This window comes from Hoplias malabaricus, chromosome 16 (assembly GCF_029633855.1).
Source record: "Hoplias malabaricus isolate fHopMal1 chromosome 16, fHopMal1.hap1, whole genome shotgun sequence".
Taxonomy (NCBI): Eukaryota; Metazoa; Chordata; class Actinopteri; order Characiformes; family Erythrinidae; genus Hoplias; species Hoplias malabaricus.
In genome coordinates this window covers 18,464,377-18,483,093 of record NC_089815.1, presented here as the reverse complement: position 1 = coordinate 18,483,093, position 18,717 = coordinate 18,464,377, and the positions used below count along the sequence as shown (strand labels likewise).

General features: G+C 38.4%; 1 protein-coding gene across 3 annotated transcripts; it reads right to left on the bottom strand.

Moving 5' to 3' along the window:
- Positions 1 to 690: 690 nt before the first annotated feature.
- On the bottom strand, positions 691 to 15,135 carry LOC136672117 (uncharacterized). Of its 3 annotated transcripts, XM_066648068.1 has the most exons (14): positions 15,092 to 15,135; positions 10,007 to 10,206; positions 4,618 to 4,658; positions 4,011 to 4,060; positions 3,846 to 3,914; positions 3,646 to 3,723; positions 3,425 to 3,523; positions 3,078 to 3,134; positions 2,889 to 2,972; positions 2,233 to 2,789; positions 2,010 to 2,127; positions 1,813 to 1,860; positions 1,630 to 1,697; positions 691 to 1,530 (listed from the first exon to the last, which is right to left on the bottom strand). In XM_066648068.1, exons 2-10 carry the CDS (start codon positions 10,120 to 10,122, stop codon positions 2,640 to 2,642), a joined length of 744 nt encoding a protein of 247 aa, XP_066504165.1. In that variant the 5' UTR covers positions 10,123 to 10,206; positions 15,092 to 15,135; the 3' UTR covers positions 691 to 1,530; positions 1,630 to 1,697; positions 1,813 to 1,860; positions 2,010 to 2,127; positions 2,233 to 2,639. The 3 variants fall into 3 exon arrangements, with proteins under 3 accessions (XP_066504165.1, XP_066504167.1, XP_066504166.1); XM_066648070.1 differs by lacking the exons at positions 10,007 to 10,206; positions 15,092 to 15,135 and adding an exon at positions 4,864 to 5,281; XM_066648069.1 differs by lacking the exons at positions 10,007 to 10,206; positions 15,092 to 15,135 and adding an exon at positions 4,977 to 5,281 and having other exon boundaries at positions 4,618 to 4,825.
- Positions 15,136 to 18,717: the final 3,582 nt, after the last annotated feature.

Below are 18,717 nucleotides of genomic sequence, written 5' to 3'. Positions count from 1 at the left end.
CATTTTTGATCACAGACATACAGGGCAAGAGTCCAGACCTGTTTGGGGGAAATGGTGCTGTTTTCCTGAAGGTAAACGTGGATCACCTACAGCTTGCCAAAGACCAGCTGCCACGTATTACACACAAGCTTGCAGCACCAGCCATATCCCCTTCAGTGTCAGCAGCACCACCAGCAGCATGGTCTTCTCCAGCACCACCAGAAGCAGTCTGTGTGTGTGAGATCAATTCTCAGCAATTAGGTGCGACATTTGACCAAGGCTTTTTCACCATATCATCACTATTCAATGAAAAATATTTATCTCCAAAATAGCAACTTTATAGGAAAAAAATCTTACATTAAAAGATGTCATTTTGGAGAATTTCTATTGGTCCATTCATGTGTTCAAATAATGTATTAAAATTAAATTTGCCAAAAATTCAGATACACTTTTCATTGGACAGTGCGGATGTGCTTGCCACAAAGCAGCATGTTAACTGGTGCTATTAGCTTAGCTGTATAATGCAATATGAAAGTGCCTGTATCTATTTTTCCTCCACACATTTATGCAGGTTTCTATTCATCTGTAACTCGTCTGTCTATATGTGTTCTTGTGGAGCCATCTGGTGGAGCTTCTAACAAGAATCTGCCCTGAAGGATGTCATTATTTTAGACTCTTTAAATAACAGACATACACAGATGATTAAGTCAGTTTTGTTTTATTGAGGCTTTTCATATCAAGCCCAGATTTTATAAAGAATTATTTATCATTCATTCAAACCTATATTCCTTATAGATAAGGTATTCCTTTTATAGATGATGTTTAATCCTTTTTTAAATCCCAAAACATTGATTTTTCAGCTCATTCTGCCTTCAATTCAAGCATATACCACAACAAACGGAAGGCTTTTTTGCTTCTGGTTTTATGAGGCAGATTGGCTCTTTTTTCTCCGTATACAGGCGCCATGTTAAGCCGCTCAAACTTTCTCATCCATTCTCCAAATGAAATCAGCCTCCTCTTCATTTATGTAGCTTTAATGTTACAATATATTGGTTTGAATGTTATGATATTTATACCGCATCTCTGTGTGCAAGGTGCAGACTGCTTCAATCTATCCATTTCCGAGAAATGAGGTTGAGTCACAAGGTGCTGCATGCACTTCTTCACTTCACACACACACACACAAACTGGGAAAGGATCTCAAGTCAGATTAATAATAACACTAACACAGCGCCTTACATCTCTCTATTGGAAAACGATGGCTGCACTTCCTTTTATTGCTCACTATGTAATTATACAGTCATTACAGTCAGCAACCCTTCCCCTTGCTCTAAAACCAAATAAGATTCAAGATCCAGTGGTGGTCTCCATGAAATCTATAGAACGTGGGAGTAATGACAGATGTCCTCATACAAAGTATGAGAACAAGTGTTTCTTCGTCTCAGCCGTGGACATGCTGGTGCCTGCTGCAGACCAGTCCCCACGCTGGACTCTCCCAGCTCTGAGTCAAAGGCAGACACTTCAAATCATCCCCTCCTTTACTGACTCTTCCTGAGGAAAACAACAAACAGTATGATTAATATTCTTCATATTCTGAATGTTATATATCTTCTTACATTTTGTATACAAATGAATATAGGTTTATCTTACCTTGTCTGTAATGTTGCCAGTTGTAGGCTACTCCTTCAGCTGGTCTTGGTATTCCAGAGCTTCTGAAGCTGAAGATAGAAAAGTAAATAATCTGAATAGTCAACTGTATCAAGATCCACATAGAGAAAATAAACATGGGGAACATGCAGGCAAAGAGTGTTAAAATACTGCAGGAGTTGTTACCATATCACACAGTGGCGCTCCCTGCTCTCTGTCTCGGTGTGGAGGCTCCTGTCAAACACACATAGAGAAAAATAGAAGGAAGACAATGGTTAACACAGGATCACACATACTTAAAATATCTTTCACATCCATACATATAACACTATATATAAAACAGCAGTCAACTACAGAAAAGTGATTAACTGGAATGTACGTACGGGGAGCTGTGGTGGGGGTGCTGTGGGGCCAGAAGACGGTGGATGACATCACGGGAAAGGTCTCCTCATTTGATCCCCATTTCAGCGACTGGAACCTAAACACAGTGAGCGACATTCCCTGCAGACAGAGAGGAAGAGTCAAAGGCCAGGCTACTCGTTAAGACGTGCTATATATTACTGCCAATATTTACATCACTAAAACACAATCACATATTCAACCCACCTTGCGTCTCACTTGGAACTTGGGTTAGAATTAGCATTAGCATATATATTCAAACTCATTACAAATACTAAAGCAGTGGGTGAAGAACGAGAATGAGATTATAAACAGTTTTACACAGTAAATTCTTAAGTTTCTATCAGTAAAACAACAGTGATGTAAACACAGATTGCAAATGCTTAATTATAGAGAGAGAGAGAGAGAGAGAGAGATGATCGTGGAATGTCTGTGACACCTGTAAGAATAAAACACACATTTTAATAAACATGTAAAATAACAGTTGTGTACAAGTAAAATGACTAAAGCAGAATAAGAACAACTGTCACAAAGTAAACTGTATGCTACACAATACACTAACTAAAAAGTAAGTATAAGGAAAGATGCATTAAAGGATATAGTAAAAATGTGGTTCAGTGGAACCCAGGTGGTGGTCCAAGAGGTCTGGAAGGTAGCTGTGGAACTACTGGAGTCTCAAGGATATGGGTGCTGCTGGACTCCGAAGAACGAAAGCACCCATCCTCGATAGCGACTCCTCTGTACGTCTTGGACACTTTTGTTTGCTGGAAAAACACACAGAAAAACAATGAATAAATACAGGAACTCAGAATATCAAGAGTAATTGCTTATTTAGTGAGAGTACATTATCAGGAAACTCTTACAAGAAACTGTGAGTGGGTCACAGAGGTGATGCTCGACTCTGTGCTGAGGTTGGCGGTCAGCACAGAAATCTGGTGTCCAACGCACTGAAAGAACAGAGGAAGTGTTTTATTACAATTACTCCACAATCATTTTGCCACTGATCACTGTTTGGTGAAAAGCTCCACTATTGAAACTGGTACTAGCTTTACCTTAATGTAGGTCACAGCCTTCACAGTGGCAAAGAACATGGGAGGGAGCTGTGAGTCCTGAAAAAGAGATAGACCTTCTATTTTCACACTGCACAAATAATAGACAGATTTTCCTCAGTGCCGCTGAGGTTGCAGACAGCTAATTTTCCATTCAGATGTTTGATTAGCACAAAGCTAGCACTAGCACACAGACCTGGAAAACAATGCTTTATTTATTATTCTTAAAGCAGATGTAAAGCCATTAAAGAAAGATTATCAAGTCGTGAGTTATTATCTTTAAACTATAAAAGCATTGATAGACTGATGAACACCGTAAAAATACTTTCCGTTCATTTCAATAACATTACCTCTGGAAACAGGTGGTAGAAGTCATTGGTGAGCACCCACCAATGTTCACTTTCCAGGCCTCTATACACAGACTTGTGCTGCATTGTCACCTCCACTTGCTGTGAACATTAAGAGGGAGCTAATGAACAGTAATGACCCATGGAGAAAGAATAATAACATAAAAATGGTATTATCACTCTGTTCTTAGACGTCCACTCTTAATACATAAATAAGTACAAACCTTTTCACCATTAGAAAAACTCTGAGTGATAGTTGTGGCCTGCATCCTGTGGACACGCTGAACATACCCACAGCTCTCCTGTTGGACCAGAACAAAGAAAAATGAAAACTTTATGGACAACCAGAACACTTCTGATTAAAAGCTTGAGAAACTAAAGAATAATAATTTTGTCTAAACAGCAGACAGGCTGTATTTCTCACCTTCAGTGTCAACCGTGGTATGATCCACAGCCGGCTGGAGGGCCCCTGGGCATCTGGTGCAGGGAGATCCTGAATAAGAAAATATATTTGCTGTTAAATATGAAATTCAGACCTAGTAGTATTATGTTGTCTGAAATCTATGGATGGTTTATGATGTGATTTTACCTCATAGCTTTTGTCAGCCACTGGCAAAGTAACATCCAGCTCCTGTAGTTCTGTGGTCAGATTAAAACAACAGAATGAACACATTCATCATTACAACAGATGAACTAGCAACATGTAAATAGTAGCATTTCAGGTTCTGTGTAATGTATATATATAGACAGACAGACAGAGAGAGAGAGAGAGAGAGAGAGAGAGAGAGAGAGAGAGAGAGAGAGAGAAATACTCTACACCATTGTTTTATGTGACGTCAGAGCATTTGAACTGATTCAAAGAATCGACACTGGATATCCGGGTATCGACACGTAACTAAAATGCTAAAACACATAATGTTTTGCCATTTTGAAGCAATAACACACTAAACAAAATATAATAAATCACTTTAGTCCACAGCCGCATCTACTTAAGAGTTTAGAAGTCCAACAAACCCTCAGAAAATTACATTCAAAAGGTTAGCATTGCCGCTAACTGGTCGATGCTCTCACACACTAACGAACACACTAACGCTATCAAAGGGTTAAACAAGTCACAAGCCCACAGGGAGCTGTCATTTTAAAGTATTTCGCTAAGTATAATTACCGAGTGAAGTTTTGGGAGAAAAGATACTTACCCTCCAGAACTACTTCAGCTGACCGCTTCGATTTGAGCCTCCTGTGAAGAAAAGCACAGGCAGTTACAGCTGCAGTGGTAAATCCAGTGAAGTATAGCACTGGACGCAGACTGAGCCCACGAGGAAATAATGGAGAATCCATCATAGAAAGCGCAGAGTCTCAAGAGTAGAGCAGTGTGCGTCTGTCTCTGAGAAAGTCGGTGAACGACTGAAATTTGAATAATAACATTACGTTTTATTACGTACATTCCGTGGTACACACCATGGTTCTACTGCAGCTTCCTTCAGCCTGAGAGATGAAGTCGTGTTTTAGGCCACTGCCTTGATCAAAATAGATTCAGAAATTGAAGCCTAAATACCTCCAAGAATACAGAATAATTCCAGTAGTATATAGTGATCAGTAGCATCCAATAGTGTGTAGCTAAATCCAGTAATGTCCAGTAAAATCCAGCAATGCCCCGTTATCTCAAGTAGTGTTCACTAGTGCCCACTAGTAGTCTGTATGTTCAGCAGGATCTTGTTGTGTCCAGTTATTTGAAGTGTCAAACATTGGATAATACGTGATTCTGTTCATTAGTAGACCACAGTGGCTACTTGTGTTGAGTAGCTCTCACAGACAGGGGGGAAAAGAAAACCCAGAGCAGAAGCACTCCCTACAAGGATGTTTTAGCTGATAAGAGACATATTCTACACCTTTTCTATAAGTTAAAGGAACAGTACGTAATACTTTTACTTTACAATTACAGCTTCAAATTCATTTTGATGCTCCACTGAGCTGTAAAATGGAGAACAGAGCCTCTGTTTTTGCTTTTTTTGTGTTCAGCACTGCAGAGATGTACTATGTACTTACTCCTTCCCCAGTACAGTGCTGGAAAAAAATGACACTAGGGGCAGACTAAGAAGCCAAAAACCCAGATCATACGTATTGTTTCTTTAACACAGTTCTGGGGTCTTAATGAAATGTGTTACATGCTCTTGTCAAAATGCCACAAAGATCTAACAACGCAGAACTTCTTGCAAACTTTATAGATTTTCGCTCTATTTATATCTTATTATAATGTATTTATTTATTTTTTGAGTGTGTTGCAGATATGAAATTTGTCAATGTTTATAAAATACAGTCCAGTTGATATTTGAAAACACAGGAAATCTGTCAGTTAAATAAAAGTTCAAGACAGTGAACAAATCACAGTTTCCTCTTTTGTCTGCACTTCTACATCTAATGTCTTCTACGTGGTCAAAGAAATAAACACAATTTCACCCAACATACAATCCTAAATGACATGTAGTTTGTCTCGCAAAAACTTATGTAATGAATGAAATAAACCTCATTTCCAGAAAAGGTGGTACTTCTTGTAAAATAAATATGTGATTTGTTCATTCTCTTGAGCTGTGTTTAACTAATATAACGTGATCATAACGCTAACAAGTAAAGAGCACACTGGTAAATGAAAGTCAGACAAGACACTGAGTTTATAAAGGTTTTATTTAATACTTTTACCAGGATATTTATTTTTGTTACTGCACATTGGATTATATAAAGAGGATTCATCTACTAACCTAATTAATGAAACTGTTGTTAGAGTTAAACATGTTTTTGAATAATTTATGCATAGTGATATAAAACCTAATAAGTGCTGTAAATTTGCTTGTGATTGTAATGGAATTTTTTATACGTCTCTGTTGAAAGACCCTGTCTGTTTGTTTTGTCTGTATATTCAATTCTAACCGTCAAAAAGTGTATGTCAGGTCAGTTTCGAGGTCAGTGCTTTATCAAAAACAAAACATTTTGTCCTACATCTTGTTTATCAAACTGGGATGTCTCTAAGGAAAATAAGCTTGCAGAAATTTAGAGTGATTATCTTATGCTTATGACGTATAAGCTACCTATATAAACTCTCTGTGAAAACATCTTCTTTGTCCACATTCACATAGTGCTCTGTGCTATTGTGTGTTGACCACCTTAAGGTTAATAAACTACTTTCTGATTGCAAATGCTCTGTTAGACTTGCTTATTTCCTCCAGCACAGTGATACCAAAAGTGCTTAATTAATATTGATTCATTATCTGTAAGTGCTTATCCAGTTCAGGGTCGTGGTGGGTCCAGAGCCTACCTGGAATCATTGGGCGCAAGGTGGGAATACACCCTGGAGGGGGCACCAGTCCTTCACAGGTCAACACACACACTCACACCTACGGACACTTTTGAGTCGCCAATTCACCTACCGACGTGTGTTTTTGGACTGTGGGAGCACCCTGAGGAAACCCACGCGGACACGGAGAGAAGGTCCCTGGAGCTGTGTGACTGCAACACTACCTGCTGCGCCACCGTGCCGCCCACAAAGTGAACATTCAAAGTTAAAATTAATTGAATTATTTACTATACATCATTGTTTAAATAACACACAGACCATCATTAGACACCCGCAAAAAGATTTTTTTCTTTATTCTTGACTGATATGCATTACATTAACTTTATTTTTGATCAACAAGAAAATCCAAAATCCAAAGAATATGCAGCGGGCAACTTCCGGTTTCAAAACAAATCACGTAGCCTGCGCGCTCCCGACAGGGGGATGCCTCTCGCGGCGGGAGCGCGCAGGCTACGTGATTTGTTTTGAAAGCGCGCGCGTATTTAGTCCTAAGGGAGGTTAATCGGCGTTTTATGACAAAGCGGGCAAAATGTCCTATTCATTTCCGTCAAAATAAAAATAAATTGCCTTTTCCCAGAGTAGACACACTCTAGATGTTGAGATGTAAGAAAAGGTCTCTTGTAAATAATAAAATGATATAATCTACGTGCACCGTGGCTTTTTCTGAAGTCAGCTTCGACTTATTCTACAACAACGTGTACGTCCATTTTCTGACCACAATGAAACTCCTACATATCCTGTCGCAATTTTTATAGAATATTTAGATTAAACACTGGAAATAAATAGGAATTTAGGACAAAAGCAGCGAATTGTAAATAAAAATACAACTTCATTATTGTATTTGCTAAAATGTTATTTCCATGAAAATGTACACATGCTGCCACTGCGTGAACATAACTGCAATAGTAATAGTTGAATTAGAAAGAAATGTTCCCAATTTTAGTTCTGGCTACATTACTATTTTAGCCATGAATCTTATACAGTTTTTTTTTATATTGATCCTACATATGTACTGACAGAAACAAACCATATTTGTGTGTACAGAAAGAGTGCTACAGGGGGATGCTCTTTAAGGCAGTCCACCTGCCTGAAAAGGCACCCCCTCTTAATTCTGGCTACATTACTGTTATAACCATGAAACTTATACTGGTATTTTATATAGATCCTACATGTGCTTGGTATGGACCTGATGTTTGGGTTACGTACCAAAAAAGAAATTACTACAAAATTCTCACCTTACTACCTTATGTTTGGAAGGGAGGCTCGCTACCCTTCAGAAGTCCCTGAGCACTACCAGGTTGGTGAATTTGTTTCAATTACATTTTGAGTAATTGAGGGGTATCTCAATTATATATAGCTATATAATATATATAATAATATTATATATATATAATATATAGGTATAGCTTATTTACCCAGGCAGAGAATTTAACCATAGTCTTAGATATTTCAAACATACAGGTTTCCTTACCTCTCAGTTTGTAGAAGATCAGAGCTGATCCTCCAATCAGCAGCAAAGTCATAGTCACAGACACAGGGATGATGACAGAGGAAGCTTGAGCTGAGTGACAAAAAGAACAGACGATAATCAATTATCATGTCTACCTTGAGTTTGAACACAAATAGCAATCCAGCATCCAGAAAAATCCACTGCGTTCTCCAGTATTTTATCTTACTAACAAGTCTTAAACAGATCTCACCTACAGTAACCTGTAGCTCAATCTCTGGAAAGAGGGAATAATAACTGGCAGTTGTTCCCACTATTCCAGCTCCACAGTAATAATAATAATTCCTGCATCTTCTTCTCTCACATCCCTGAGGTTCACAGTGACAGCTTTAGAGCTCCTGTCATCCGAGATTGAGAATCGGTCTCTCTGAGACTCTGTGGGTCTGATGAGTTGGGTAAAATGTTCACCATTCTTTTTGAAGAAATACTTTAAATGTTCCAAGAACTCCTCTGGATAGGAGCAACTGATAGTTACAGTGTCCCCCAGGAAGCCGGTTACAGTCCTTGGACTCATGCAACATGGATCTGTCAACCATACAAAATATATCATGCAAGCCTGAAAACACATTAGAGTTTAAAACAAAATATACTCTAATAAGCACATCACACATATGAGGCTGGTTCATACAGCATTTACAGAATTATAAAAGGCATTTGAATTTTAAAGTCACTGTTAAGAACAACAAAATGTAGATTTCAGAGTTAACAGATTAAATAATTATATATTTTTTTTATAATTGTCGTTTTCACCTGTTTCATGGTCTATTTAAACTCTGCTTAAATTAGCTATTAGTGAAGTATTGTTTCTGAGTCATTCATGAAAATGGTGCCTTTTGAGTCCCTCTATCCTCTTTAGGTGTATTTTATCTACTGAGCCACACAAATGGATATTTTAACAACTTTACACATACGCTGAAATATCTCTGTTATTACTGTGTATTTTTTATTTTTTGTTTATTTTTTCATGAGAAATGATAGTTTTTTTGTTGACACCACCTATTTTGTCATGTCCGTTATGGCCTTCAATGAAAGAATACTTAGAATAGACCAAATGCAACTATAAAAAAAAGTCCATACATTTTGATATCAACATGAACATCTATCTGTGCTTATTTGTTGGTGATGTTTTTTTTTCCAAAATTATTTGATAATTATTCATTAAAATCACATTATTTAGTTCTGTACCTGAGTAACCCTTCAACACAAATGATCCCCCCCCCCCCCCACCTGATAAAAACAATGTTATGATCCATATGGGCATGTACATCAGGAAGTGACATCACTCAAGAATTTGGACAACAGGACACCAAAGACAGGCAAGTGGCTTCCTTCTTTTACTTAGTTTTGGTCATTTATCCTGTGATATTGTGGTCATCAAACACAATAACTCAATACCTTCACATGGAAAAAAAATGATAAAAATCTATTACTTATGAATAAAGGTTGTTTTAGTGTGTAGTTCTATTCACTATGTAGAGCAGTGGCCATTTTGTGCAAAAATCACAACCCCATTATGTGTTTGATTGTAATGGGGTTATGAGATTGTCACAGGGTTGTGATGTTAAGATTTCGGTTGTTAAGTTATCCAATTATTTGAATTAATTATTATTATATTTGATCAACATTCTTTTACCACACACATGCTGAATGTAATCTATGTTCCATGTTTAAGCTGAGTAAGATGGCACCAACAACAGCAGCAGAAAGGCAGAGGAAGTATCGGACACACCTTAAAAATGATCCAGAAAGAAGGGAGTAGTGATGCGTTGGTCGCGGCTCTTGTAAGTGAACGATGAGAGCTGGTTCCCGTCTAAGACAGAGCCATTTTTTTCTAAGGCTTGTCATTCAACCAATCAGAGAACAACAAGCAAGCTCCAGCCCTCCAACCCTCCAAGCTGAGACACTTGGTTTTCCCGAATGCCAATCTGCCTTCCAAAAAATAGTTGAAGAAAATGTTAAATCAGTTAATGTTTGTCGACAGTTGTGGTTGTTTTAATCACTACCGTTGAATGCTGCTGTTTTGCACTTTGCAGACTATTTGTTTATTTTATTACCCAGAAATGGATGATTATTTAATTTAATAAGCTATTTTGTAATACCTACCTTTTGGGTTCCATTGGCTATATTTCAGAGTTTACAAGTGATTTTTTTATGAAGGTGTTTAAATAAAAATCCAGTTATTTATACAATTGAATGTGTGAGTGTAATCAGTGAGTTATTACAAGACAGCCATAAAACAATTGGCCATTGCAACACTATTATTTTTAATATTGAACAATAATATTTTGTCCATATAGTCATGTAAAATGTAGGTAATATTGTTCTGTACCAGTGGAAGCAAGGCACCAAACCCCTAAATGCTCTCTAGGTGCCATGGCTGCCCACTGCTCTGGGCATGTGTGTTCACTAGTGTGTGTAAATGTGTGTTTCACTGCACGGATTGTGGGAAATGCAAAGGACAAATTCTTCTGTTTGTAAAAAGCACAGGGATGATTGAGTATTCTAAATTCTAAAAAAAAAAAAAATAAAACATATAATTTTCCATTTTTAAATCAATTTCATGGTTTTGTTTTGGCACAGAAGAGGGGCAGAAAAGAAAGAAACAAGCTTAAGAGGCAAAAAGAAGAACTTAAGGAAAAGTAAGAAAACTAAAGAAAATTGAATGAAAAATACAAAAAAGTGCCAACATTTAAAGAAACATTCTGATTCACCATGGTCAGAGGTAAAGCAACTAACTGCACATTGCCCTGTTAACCCTCAAATCAGAAGGACATTGCTTTATCACCAATCACTAATTCAAGATATCAGTAATAAATACAAACAAGCCACCAATGATGGTGAAAGACAGCTGATTGCCAAAGTACAGGGAGGATTATAGAAAAAAAAATACAGGTTGCTAACATTTGCTGGTGAGTCCCTTGGATTTTCAAATAAGCATTTCAAAGACCAGCAGGTTCACTGATGACTTAAAGAAAAGAGTAAATACATTCTAAGAGACGATATCAGTAGGATCACCACAGGAACCGAAGAAACACAAGGAACAAGGTCAAAATGCAGTTTCCTGGTGGACACACTGCAAAATATTTACAGAAGATTTTTAAGGAGAAAACACTTTTTGGGTTCTTAATCCAACAATCTCTGAATGAGACACATGCATGTGTAAATTGCATGAAAATCTGAGCTTTGTGTCTGTGAAGCTCAGCCAGCTGAACCTTACTGAGACTGGTAGTCTGGAACAGTTGGTAGAGATAGTGTGCTGCAACTCGTCCAACAAAAGCTACATGTACGGAGAGTGTGTTCACTGCAGGGACAACAGTGTCCCCATCTCAAGCGCGTATAATAGTATTTCAAATTTATCTTTTACCCAGTGGGTAACAGAAGAGAAGGATAAAAAGAAAAAAGTAGAAAAGGCAACTGTCAATGTGACGTTTAAGAAATCTGTGGAGGGCACACAAGATGACCTCATGGAGCTCTTCCACAGCCACATAAACCGTATCACTTTAACATTAAGTGGCAGTATGCCATCTGCCGTGAACTGAACAAGAACATGTCAAGGGAAGCTGTTTTGATACATACTGACTTTTAAGAAAATTACAGCTGTAAATACAGCTCCCTAGTTGGGAAAGGAGCACCAGATGGTGTTGTGAGAGTCTTAAAAAGAGCAGCTGATATGATGGTGGCAAAGGGCTGTGACATCCCAGATACAGCAGAGTTGTCCAAGGCCTTGACTGAGACAAACGCAACAGTGAAAACGTTTTTTTGTGAAAAGTCAAGATGTTGAGGAAGCAACAGAGAAAAGACCAAAGCTGGTACCAGCTGTTCCTGGCACCATGAGAATTCACCAGGTCATTACTCTGGCTCCAGGAGAACTGATATCTCATGATGTAAGCTGCATGTGCACAAAATGAAAGCAGTTTAACTGCAGTGTTTCAGTTTTGGCCAGAAGATAACAATTGCTATGCCACAGACAGCCAGTGGAGGGAATTCAGAAAAGGAAATCCAGTGGGATAGTCCAGAGCTGATTGGGAAATGGTGTATTTCAAATCCATTCTTCTAGCCACATCAGGATGATACCCTCTGGTACCTGTTTGATGATGTCCTTGAAGTCATTCCAACACCGCAGCCTGTGACAAAGCACCATGTGAAGGTCTTGAAAGAGGTGTGGATCCGACTTACAGGCTGAAGTCCATGAAGCAAGAGGCACATGCATACACACGCAGATATACACTGAAATTATTAAATGTTTGATTAATAATGATCAGTTCTCGAGTTTAATTGTATGTACAGTAACAGGCATAATATGTCCTTTAGTATACCTTTCATGAGTCCTTTAAAAGTATATTTGACCAGATGAGGCTTGGGTCTTATGCCTGAAAACACAGGCCATGCACACTCACACAAATGCACACACGGGCGGACAGACAGACACACACACACAGACTCCACATTATGTTAACATTTGAGCTATTCCGTTTACAATGTTTTGATGTATTTGCCATTGTTTTTAATTTGGGTTAAAAAAACTCAGCTTAACAGCAATTTATATCTGTTGTCCTTCTCAAGTGAGTAGGTCTGATTTTGACATTGGTGGGGACATTCGTGTTCCGAGGCAGCTCTCCTGAATGTTGATGATCTTTTGCATTTGCAGTCCTAATTTCAGGTCATGTAGAACTGATCAAACAAACAAGCAAGTAGTACGTCATGAGGCCTCTTAGAACACCACTCTTGATATAAAGCATTGATTCCAAAGCCACATGGGTGAAGCGTTGTTATTCAGATCATCATCATACTGACATTTGTCACAATGCTGAATCTCATGACTAACATATCCATCATTCTTTAACCTCACCTGTGAATTTCCAGCCTCTCCTTCTCTACCTGCTCCTGCCTCCCCTCCTTTACCTGCTCCAGGCTTCCCTTCTTCTACCTGCTCCTATTTGTCCCTTCTACCCTGTTACCCTAGTCTCGATCCTGACACACCCACATTTTCATAGATAATTATTTAAAAATTCATTAAAAAGTAATTTAATGTTTATTGACTTCTGTCTAAAATGTTGAGAGCTGTCATAAGCTTATTGATTTTGGTGAAGATTCTTCAGTTAAACGAGCGCTTTCCAGAAAAGGGACATTTCATGCTTTAGTATAGCAAAAAGGTGAGATTTTTATATCATTTTCTTATTTGCAATTATTGAATTAGTTTTGGGGACATCTGATTAATATGAAAATATTGATTTCTTTAGAAATACGTTCCATGATCTTATTCAGAGAGCTTCCATTTTGTACATAATGGGGTTGAAGAATAACATTGCCCAGATCTTGAAATGCTGACTAATAATAATAGAGAGCTAATGCCTGAGATGGTAAAATATGTTTTTCTGATAGTTAAAATATCCTTAATGCTGAGGGGTATACATACAAATGATATATTTTAGTAAAAGAATGTGAAAATGTCAAAGTCCAATTTGAATCATTCTCTTTTAATGACACTTCTGTATTTCAGTGCATACCACTCATTAGTATCTCTTCTTGTCTTTTCAGGTTTTTGACTTTTGCCATTCTTTTCAGCTTTGTCTTTGGATTCCCCTTTTTGTGCATGTTTGACTAGTTTTCGACCTTCGGCTTGTTTTCCGACTATGCCTTTGGACCAGTGGCGATTCCTCTAAGACTGCAAGGGAAGCTCAGCTTCCCCTAAAATGTAAAAAAATAAGTGATCAAATATATACTGTTGTGTGTACATGTCACTGAATAAATATGCACTACAACGCGCTCAACTTTTGTTCAGAATCAGCTTCTTATCACTGGTAAAGACGCGGCTTTCCTCTCAATCATTCTCACAGTGATTTAAAGAGTGAGGATGCTGAGCGTCCACAGAGTTCAGTAGCGAAGCAGCGAAGTGCAGCGAAATGAGACGAGTCATTGGATAAATGCTGGGCTTTGTCCCGCCCATCGGACGCTCAGCGTCTCTGGGGGTCTATGGGGCAGTGGGCTGGCCTCGGCTGGCCCGGACACTCAGCTTCTGCATGATGATTTTTCTGAGGCTGAATCCCTTTTTGATTGACAGCGAAGTGAGCGAATCAGCGATCCTTTGGTGTAAAGATCCGTGGCAGCACAGGCGGACACACTTCACACGGGCCAAGGCCGTTTAAGCAGCCTAGCTCTGCTGGCCATTGAGAGGACACTAGTCAAGTCCCTGGAAAAAACGCCTTGTTGGTACGACAGGGTCACAGATCATTTTCTTATAAATAAACTGACACATTTTATGATGTAGGCCGAAATTGAGCTTCCCCTCCTTGAAAGACCAGCATCCGCCACTGCTTTGGACTGTGTGTTTTGTAATAAACCCTTTTTAGCCTCATCTGCACGTATCGTGCTTTGGTCTGAAACTCAGTTCAAATACAGTTTTGATGTGTTTCACAGAGGGTGAAGCCCAGCAATATTTTCCTTTGACCAATGAATTCATCAGTATTCATTTTATTTTACAGCTATTATATAATATTAATATGATCAAGTTTCTGAATCTGAATCAATCAATTTTCTGAAAAAACAAATACAATTTTTTTTAAACCAGATGAATTCATTGTAGAGTCAAACATAACTGTGACATAGAAACACTCAACATCTTGCAGTTGCAGTATGTTCTAATCATGCTATAGGTTCTGGTGAATGTTTTGTTAGGGGTCTTGTTTATCTGAGCAGGGAAAACAACCCTAGTCTTGGGCATAGAAAGCAGCAGGTTTACCAACTGAAATACACTAAATACTCAAGTATTTCTATTATTTAGGCCATCCCTAATACAATATAAATGATATCTTACCTGTGTTCACTTTCAGGTTCAAATCAATATTCCACAATCTAGATGCTCCACACTTATATGATCCAGAGTCCTGTAAACTCAGTTCTTTGTGGACCACAGTAAGAATATTAGGGGTGTCGACTAAAGCAATTCTTGAGTCTTTGTGACTCACTATGTTGGGAGTTTGATTATGGTTTATAATCACACAGTCCTTTAGAGTGTTTGGATTAATGCCTTTCTTGCAAAAGTATTTCTCATTCTGTCCAAGTTGTTGGTAGTTGCAGAAGATTATGACAGTGCCTCCTGTGTAGCCAGTCACATCAAAGCAGCGCACTAGACCTGCCAATCAAATAGATTAAAAAAACAGTAGACTTTTTAATCTCCCTAAATTATGAAGTAATTTGACCACAAAATTACTGTTTCTACATATGTACAGTTTGAGCACAAATATTTAATTTTAATGTATATTGCACCCAAACTGCCATAAAACAACAACATCGTACTGTGTTTCATGTACAAAAACACACTCATCCCAGGGTCTACCACTAATTGTAAGTAATAGTTATTTAAATTTATTTAAAAAATTTAAAAATATGATTCTGACCTGAGATGAGGTAGGTGTAGATGAAAAGGGTCTTCATCCTGACTAGAATGATGGCTTCCTTTTTGTTCACCCAAACTCCAGCCGGCTGTTGTTCCAATCCTGTAAGCTTTCTCCCCTGAACATTTCAGAGAATGAATCGGTTGCTGTGTCTTCTTCAGTTGGTTCCTCTTTCTTTGTCAAGAGTCAGAGTTGCTCAATACCACAGCTTCTCAAAGCAGCATCAGTATACATCAGGTTGTCATTGACCAAGAGCAAGGGCGTGTGAAAAAAGGAAAACACTGGAGGTGGGAAATGGTACAGTTAAAAGGAACTCGCTCAAAGTGGTCTTTACAGAAGAAGAAGAAGAAATGAAAATAGCTAAAACAAAAGTAATGCAGATGCAACAAATTGCACCCAAACTGCCATAAAACAACAACATCGTACTGTGTTTCATGTACAAAAACACACTCATCCCAGGGTCTACCACTAATTGTAAGTAATAGTTATTTTAATTCCTCCAGACAACACTATATCATCACAGTCATATGGAAAATCAGTTGGTTCTCTCTATTCAGCTGTTATGTGTTAGAACCAAGTATTTATTAATCATAACATGTCATAACAGATCTAGACACTAGATAACTCTTACCTTAGATCTGTATAGGGCCCTCAAAATAATAAAAGAAAAGCAATTCAATAGACTATAGTCTATTGTAAATTTTTCATTTTCTACTCAAAGTTTAAGCCAAAAACCTTAATAAATGGCTTGTTTTATCCCATGTATTTTAGCCCATAGTACAAACCGGATTCCAAAAAAGTTGGGACACTAAACAGATTGTGAATAAAAACTGAATGCAATGATGTGGAGTTGCCAACATCTAATATTTTATTCAGAATTGAACACAAATCACAGATCAAAAGTTTAAACTGAGAGAATGTATCATTTTAAGGGAAAAATATATTGTTTCAGCCCTGTAAAGGACTGGCGCCCCCTCCAGGGTGTATTCCTGCCTTGTGCCCAATGATTCCAGGTAGGCTCTGGACCCCCGCGACCCTGAATTGGATAAGCGCTTACAGATAATGAATGAATGAATGAATATATTGTTTCAAAATTTCATGGCATCAACAAATCAACAAAAAGTTGGGACAAGGCCATTTTTTACCACTGTGTGGCATTCCCTCTTCTTACAACACTCAACAGACATCTGGGGACAGAGGAGACCAGTTTATCAAGTTTAGAAATAGGAATGCTCTCCCATTCATGTCTAATACAGGCCTCTAACTTCTTTGTCGCACCTTCCTCTTTATGATGCGCCAAATGTTCTCTATAGGTGAAAGATCTGGACTGCAGGCTGGCCATTTCAGTACCCGGATCCTTCCCCTACGTAGCCATGATGTTGTGATTGCTGCATAATGTGATCTGGCATTATCTTGTTGAAAAATGCAGGGTCTTCCTTGAAAGAGATGATGTTTAGATGGGATCATATGTCCTATATGGGGTCATATAGCTATGTTCTAGAACCTGAATATAGTTCTCTGCATTAATGGTGTCTTTCCAGACATGCACGCTGCCCATGCCACAAGCACTCATGCAATCCCATACCATCAGTGATGCAGGCTTCTGAACGGAGCGTTGATAACAACTTGGGTTATCCTTGTCCTCTCTGGTCCGGATGACATGGCGTCCGGATGTAGGGCTCCAGTAACGTGTTTTATTTTCCTTCATTCTCCAGTATGGAACGTAGCATTTATCTGAGACCTTTGGGGGGACATGTGCACAGTCAGCTGAGTGTTTGAGGCTGTGATGCTGATGCCAATGGCCTTGATCCCATTTGCTGAGGTTGCTGTGCAGATACATAGGGGGTCAAAAGCAGGAGCTGTTTGTTTCTGTGTGAATCTGTTTTGTGTTTGACCCTGCTATTTTGCAGGTTTTTGAATTTAGTATATATTATTATTTCCTGTGAAATAAGAACAGGTGATTCTGAATTTTGTGCATTTTTAGCATGAGTTGTCACATAAAAGCTGTGAATTTCTGCACTGAAATAATTGCTCAGTTAAAAGCAGCAGCACAGAGATTCTAATCATATGCTGAGTACATTGAACACAATACATACAAGGTACACAATGGATCTTCTCAAAGTACCCAGGGTAGTACCAGTCAAGTGTCTGCGTACACCCACTCAGGGATTTCCTTTGTTTTGGGCCTTTTCCACCTATTGTGAATGTACAGCACCAGTCAAAAGTTTGGACACATTTCATTCAATGTTTTTCCTGTTTTTTATTATTTTCTACAATTTAAATGAATGTGTAAGACATTAAAACTATGAAGGAACATATGAAATTATGTAGTAAACACAAAAGTGTTAAACCAGAATATGTTTTATACTTTAGACTCTTCACAGTAGCCCCTTGTTGCTTTGATGACAGCTTTGCACAGTCTCGTCGTTCTCCCAGTCAGCTTCATGAGGTCGTCACCTTGAACGGTTTTCAGTGAACAGCTGTGGCCTCATCGAGAATTAATCTGTAGAAGTGCTCCATTCTTAATGTGTTTGAGACCATAACTTGGATTGTGCAGAGGTAGGGGCTGGTACACACTTATATACAGTGACTAGCTCTACTCCACCAGTGACTAATAAGATGTGTCAAAACTTTTGGCACCATTTTTAAGAGCCCTGCCAAAATTTGAAAAACAGCTCTGAACACTTTGCTCTGAAGTTGCGCACGTCCTAACCACCCAGAACAACACTCTTCAGAATGAAGCTGCCAAGTGCAGCCATACAGGTTTCTTTAGGGCAATGCTGGGGAAGAACCACTTTTTTGGCTCAGTGAAGAGTAATGAGGTAGAGGGGGCTGATAGTGTATGGTCTGTAGTTAAACACCTATAGACAGATGATCTGAGGTGAGCACAATTGTGAAGCAGGTGGGTTCTAATATATGGGGATGTATATAATGGATGTTTCCAGAAAAATGACGTGTAGGAGGAAGTACTATGTAAGTCATTTATAATGACCAGTGAGTTAAAGTACAAATTACATGTTTGTAATAATATGGTCAGTGTGTGGAT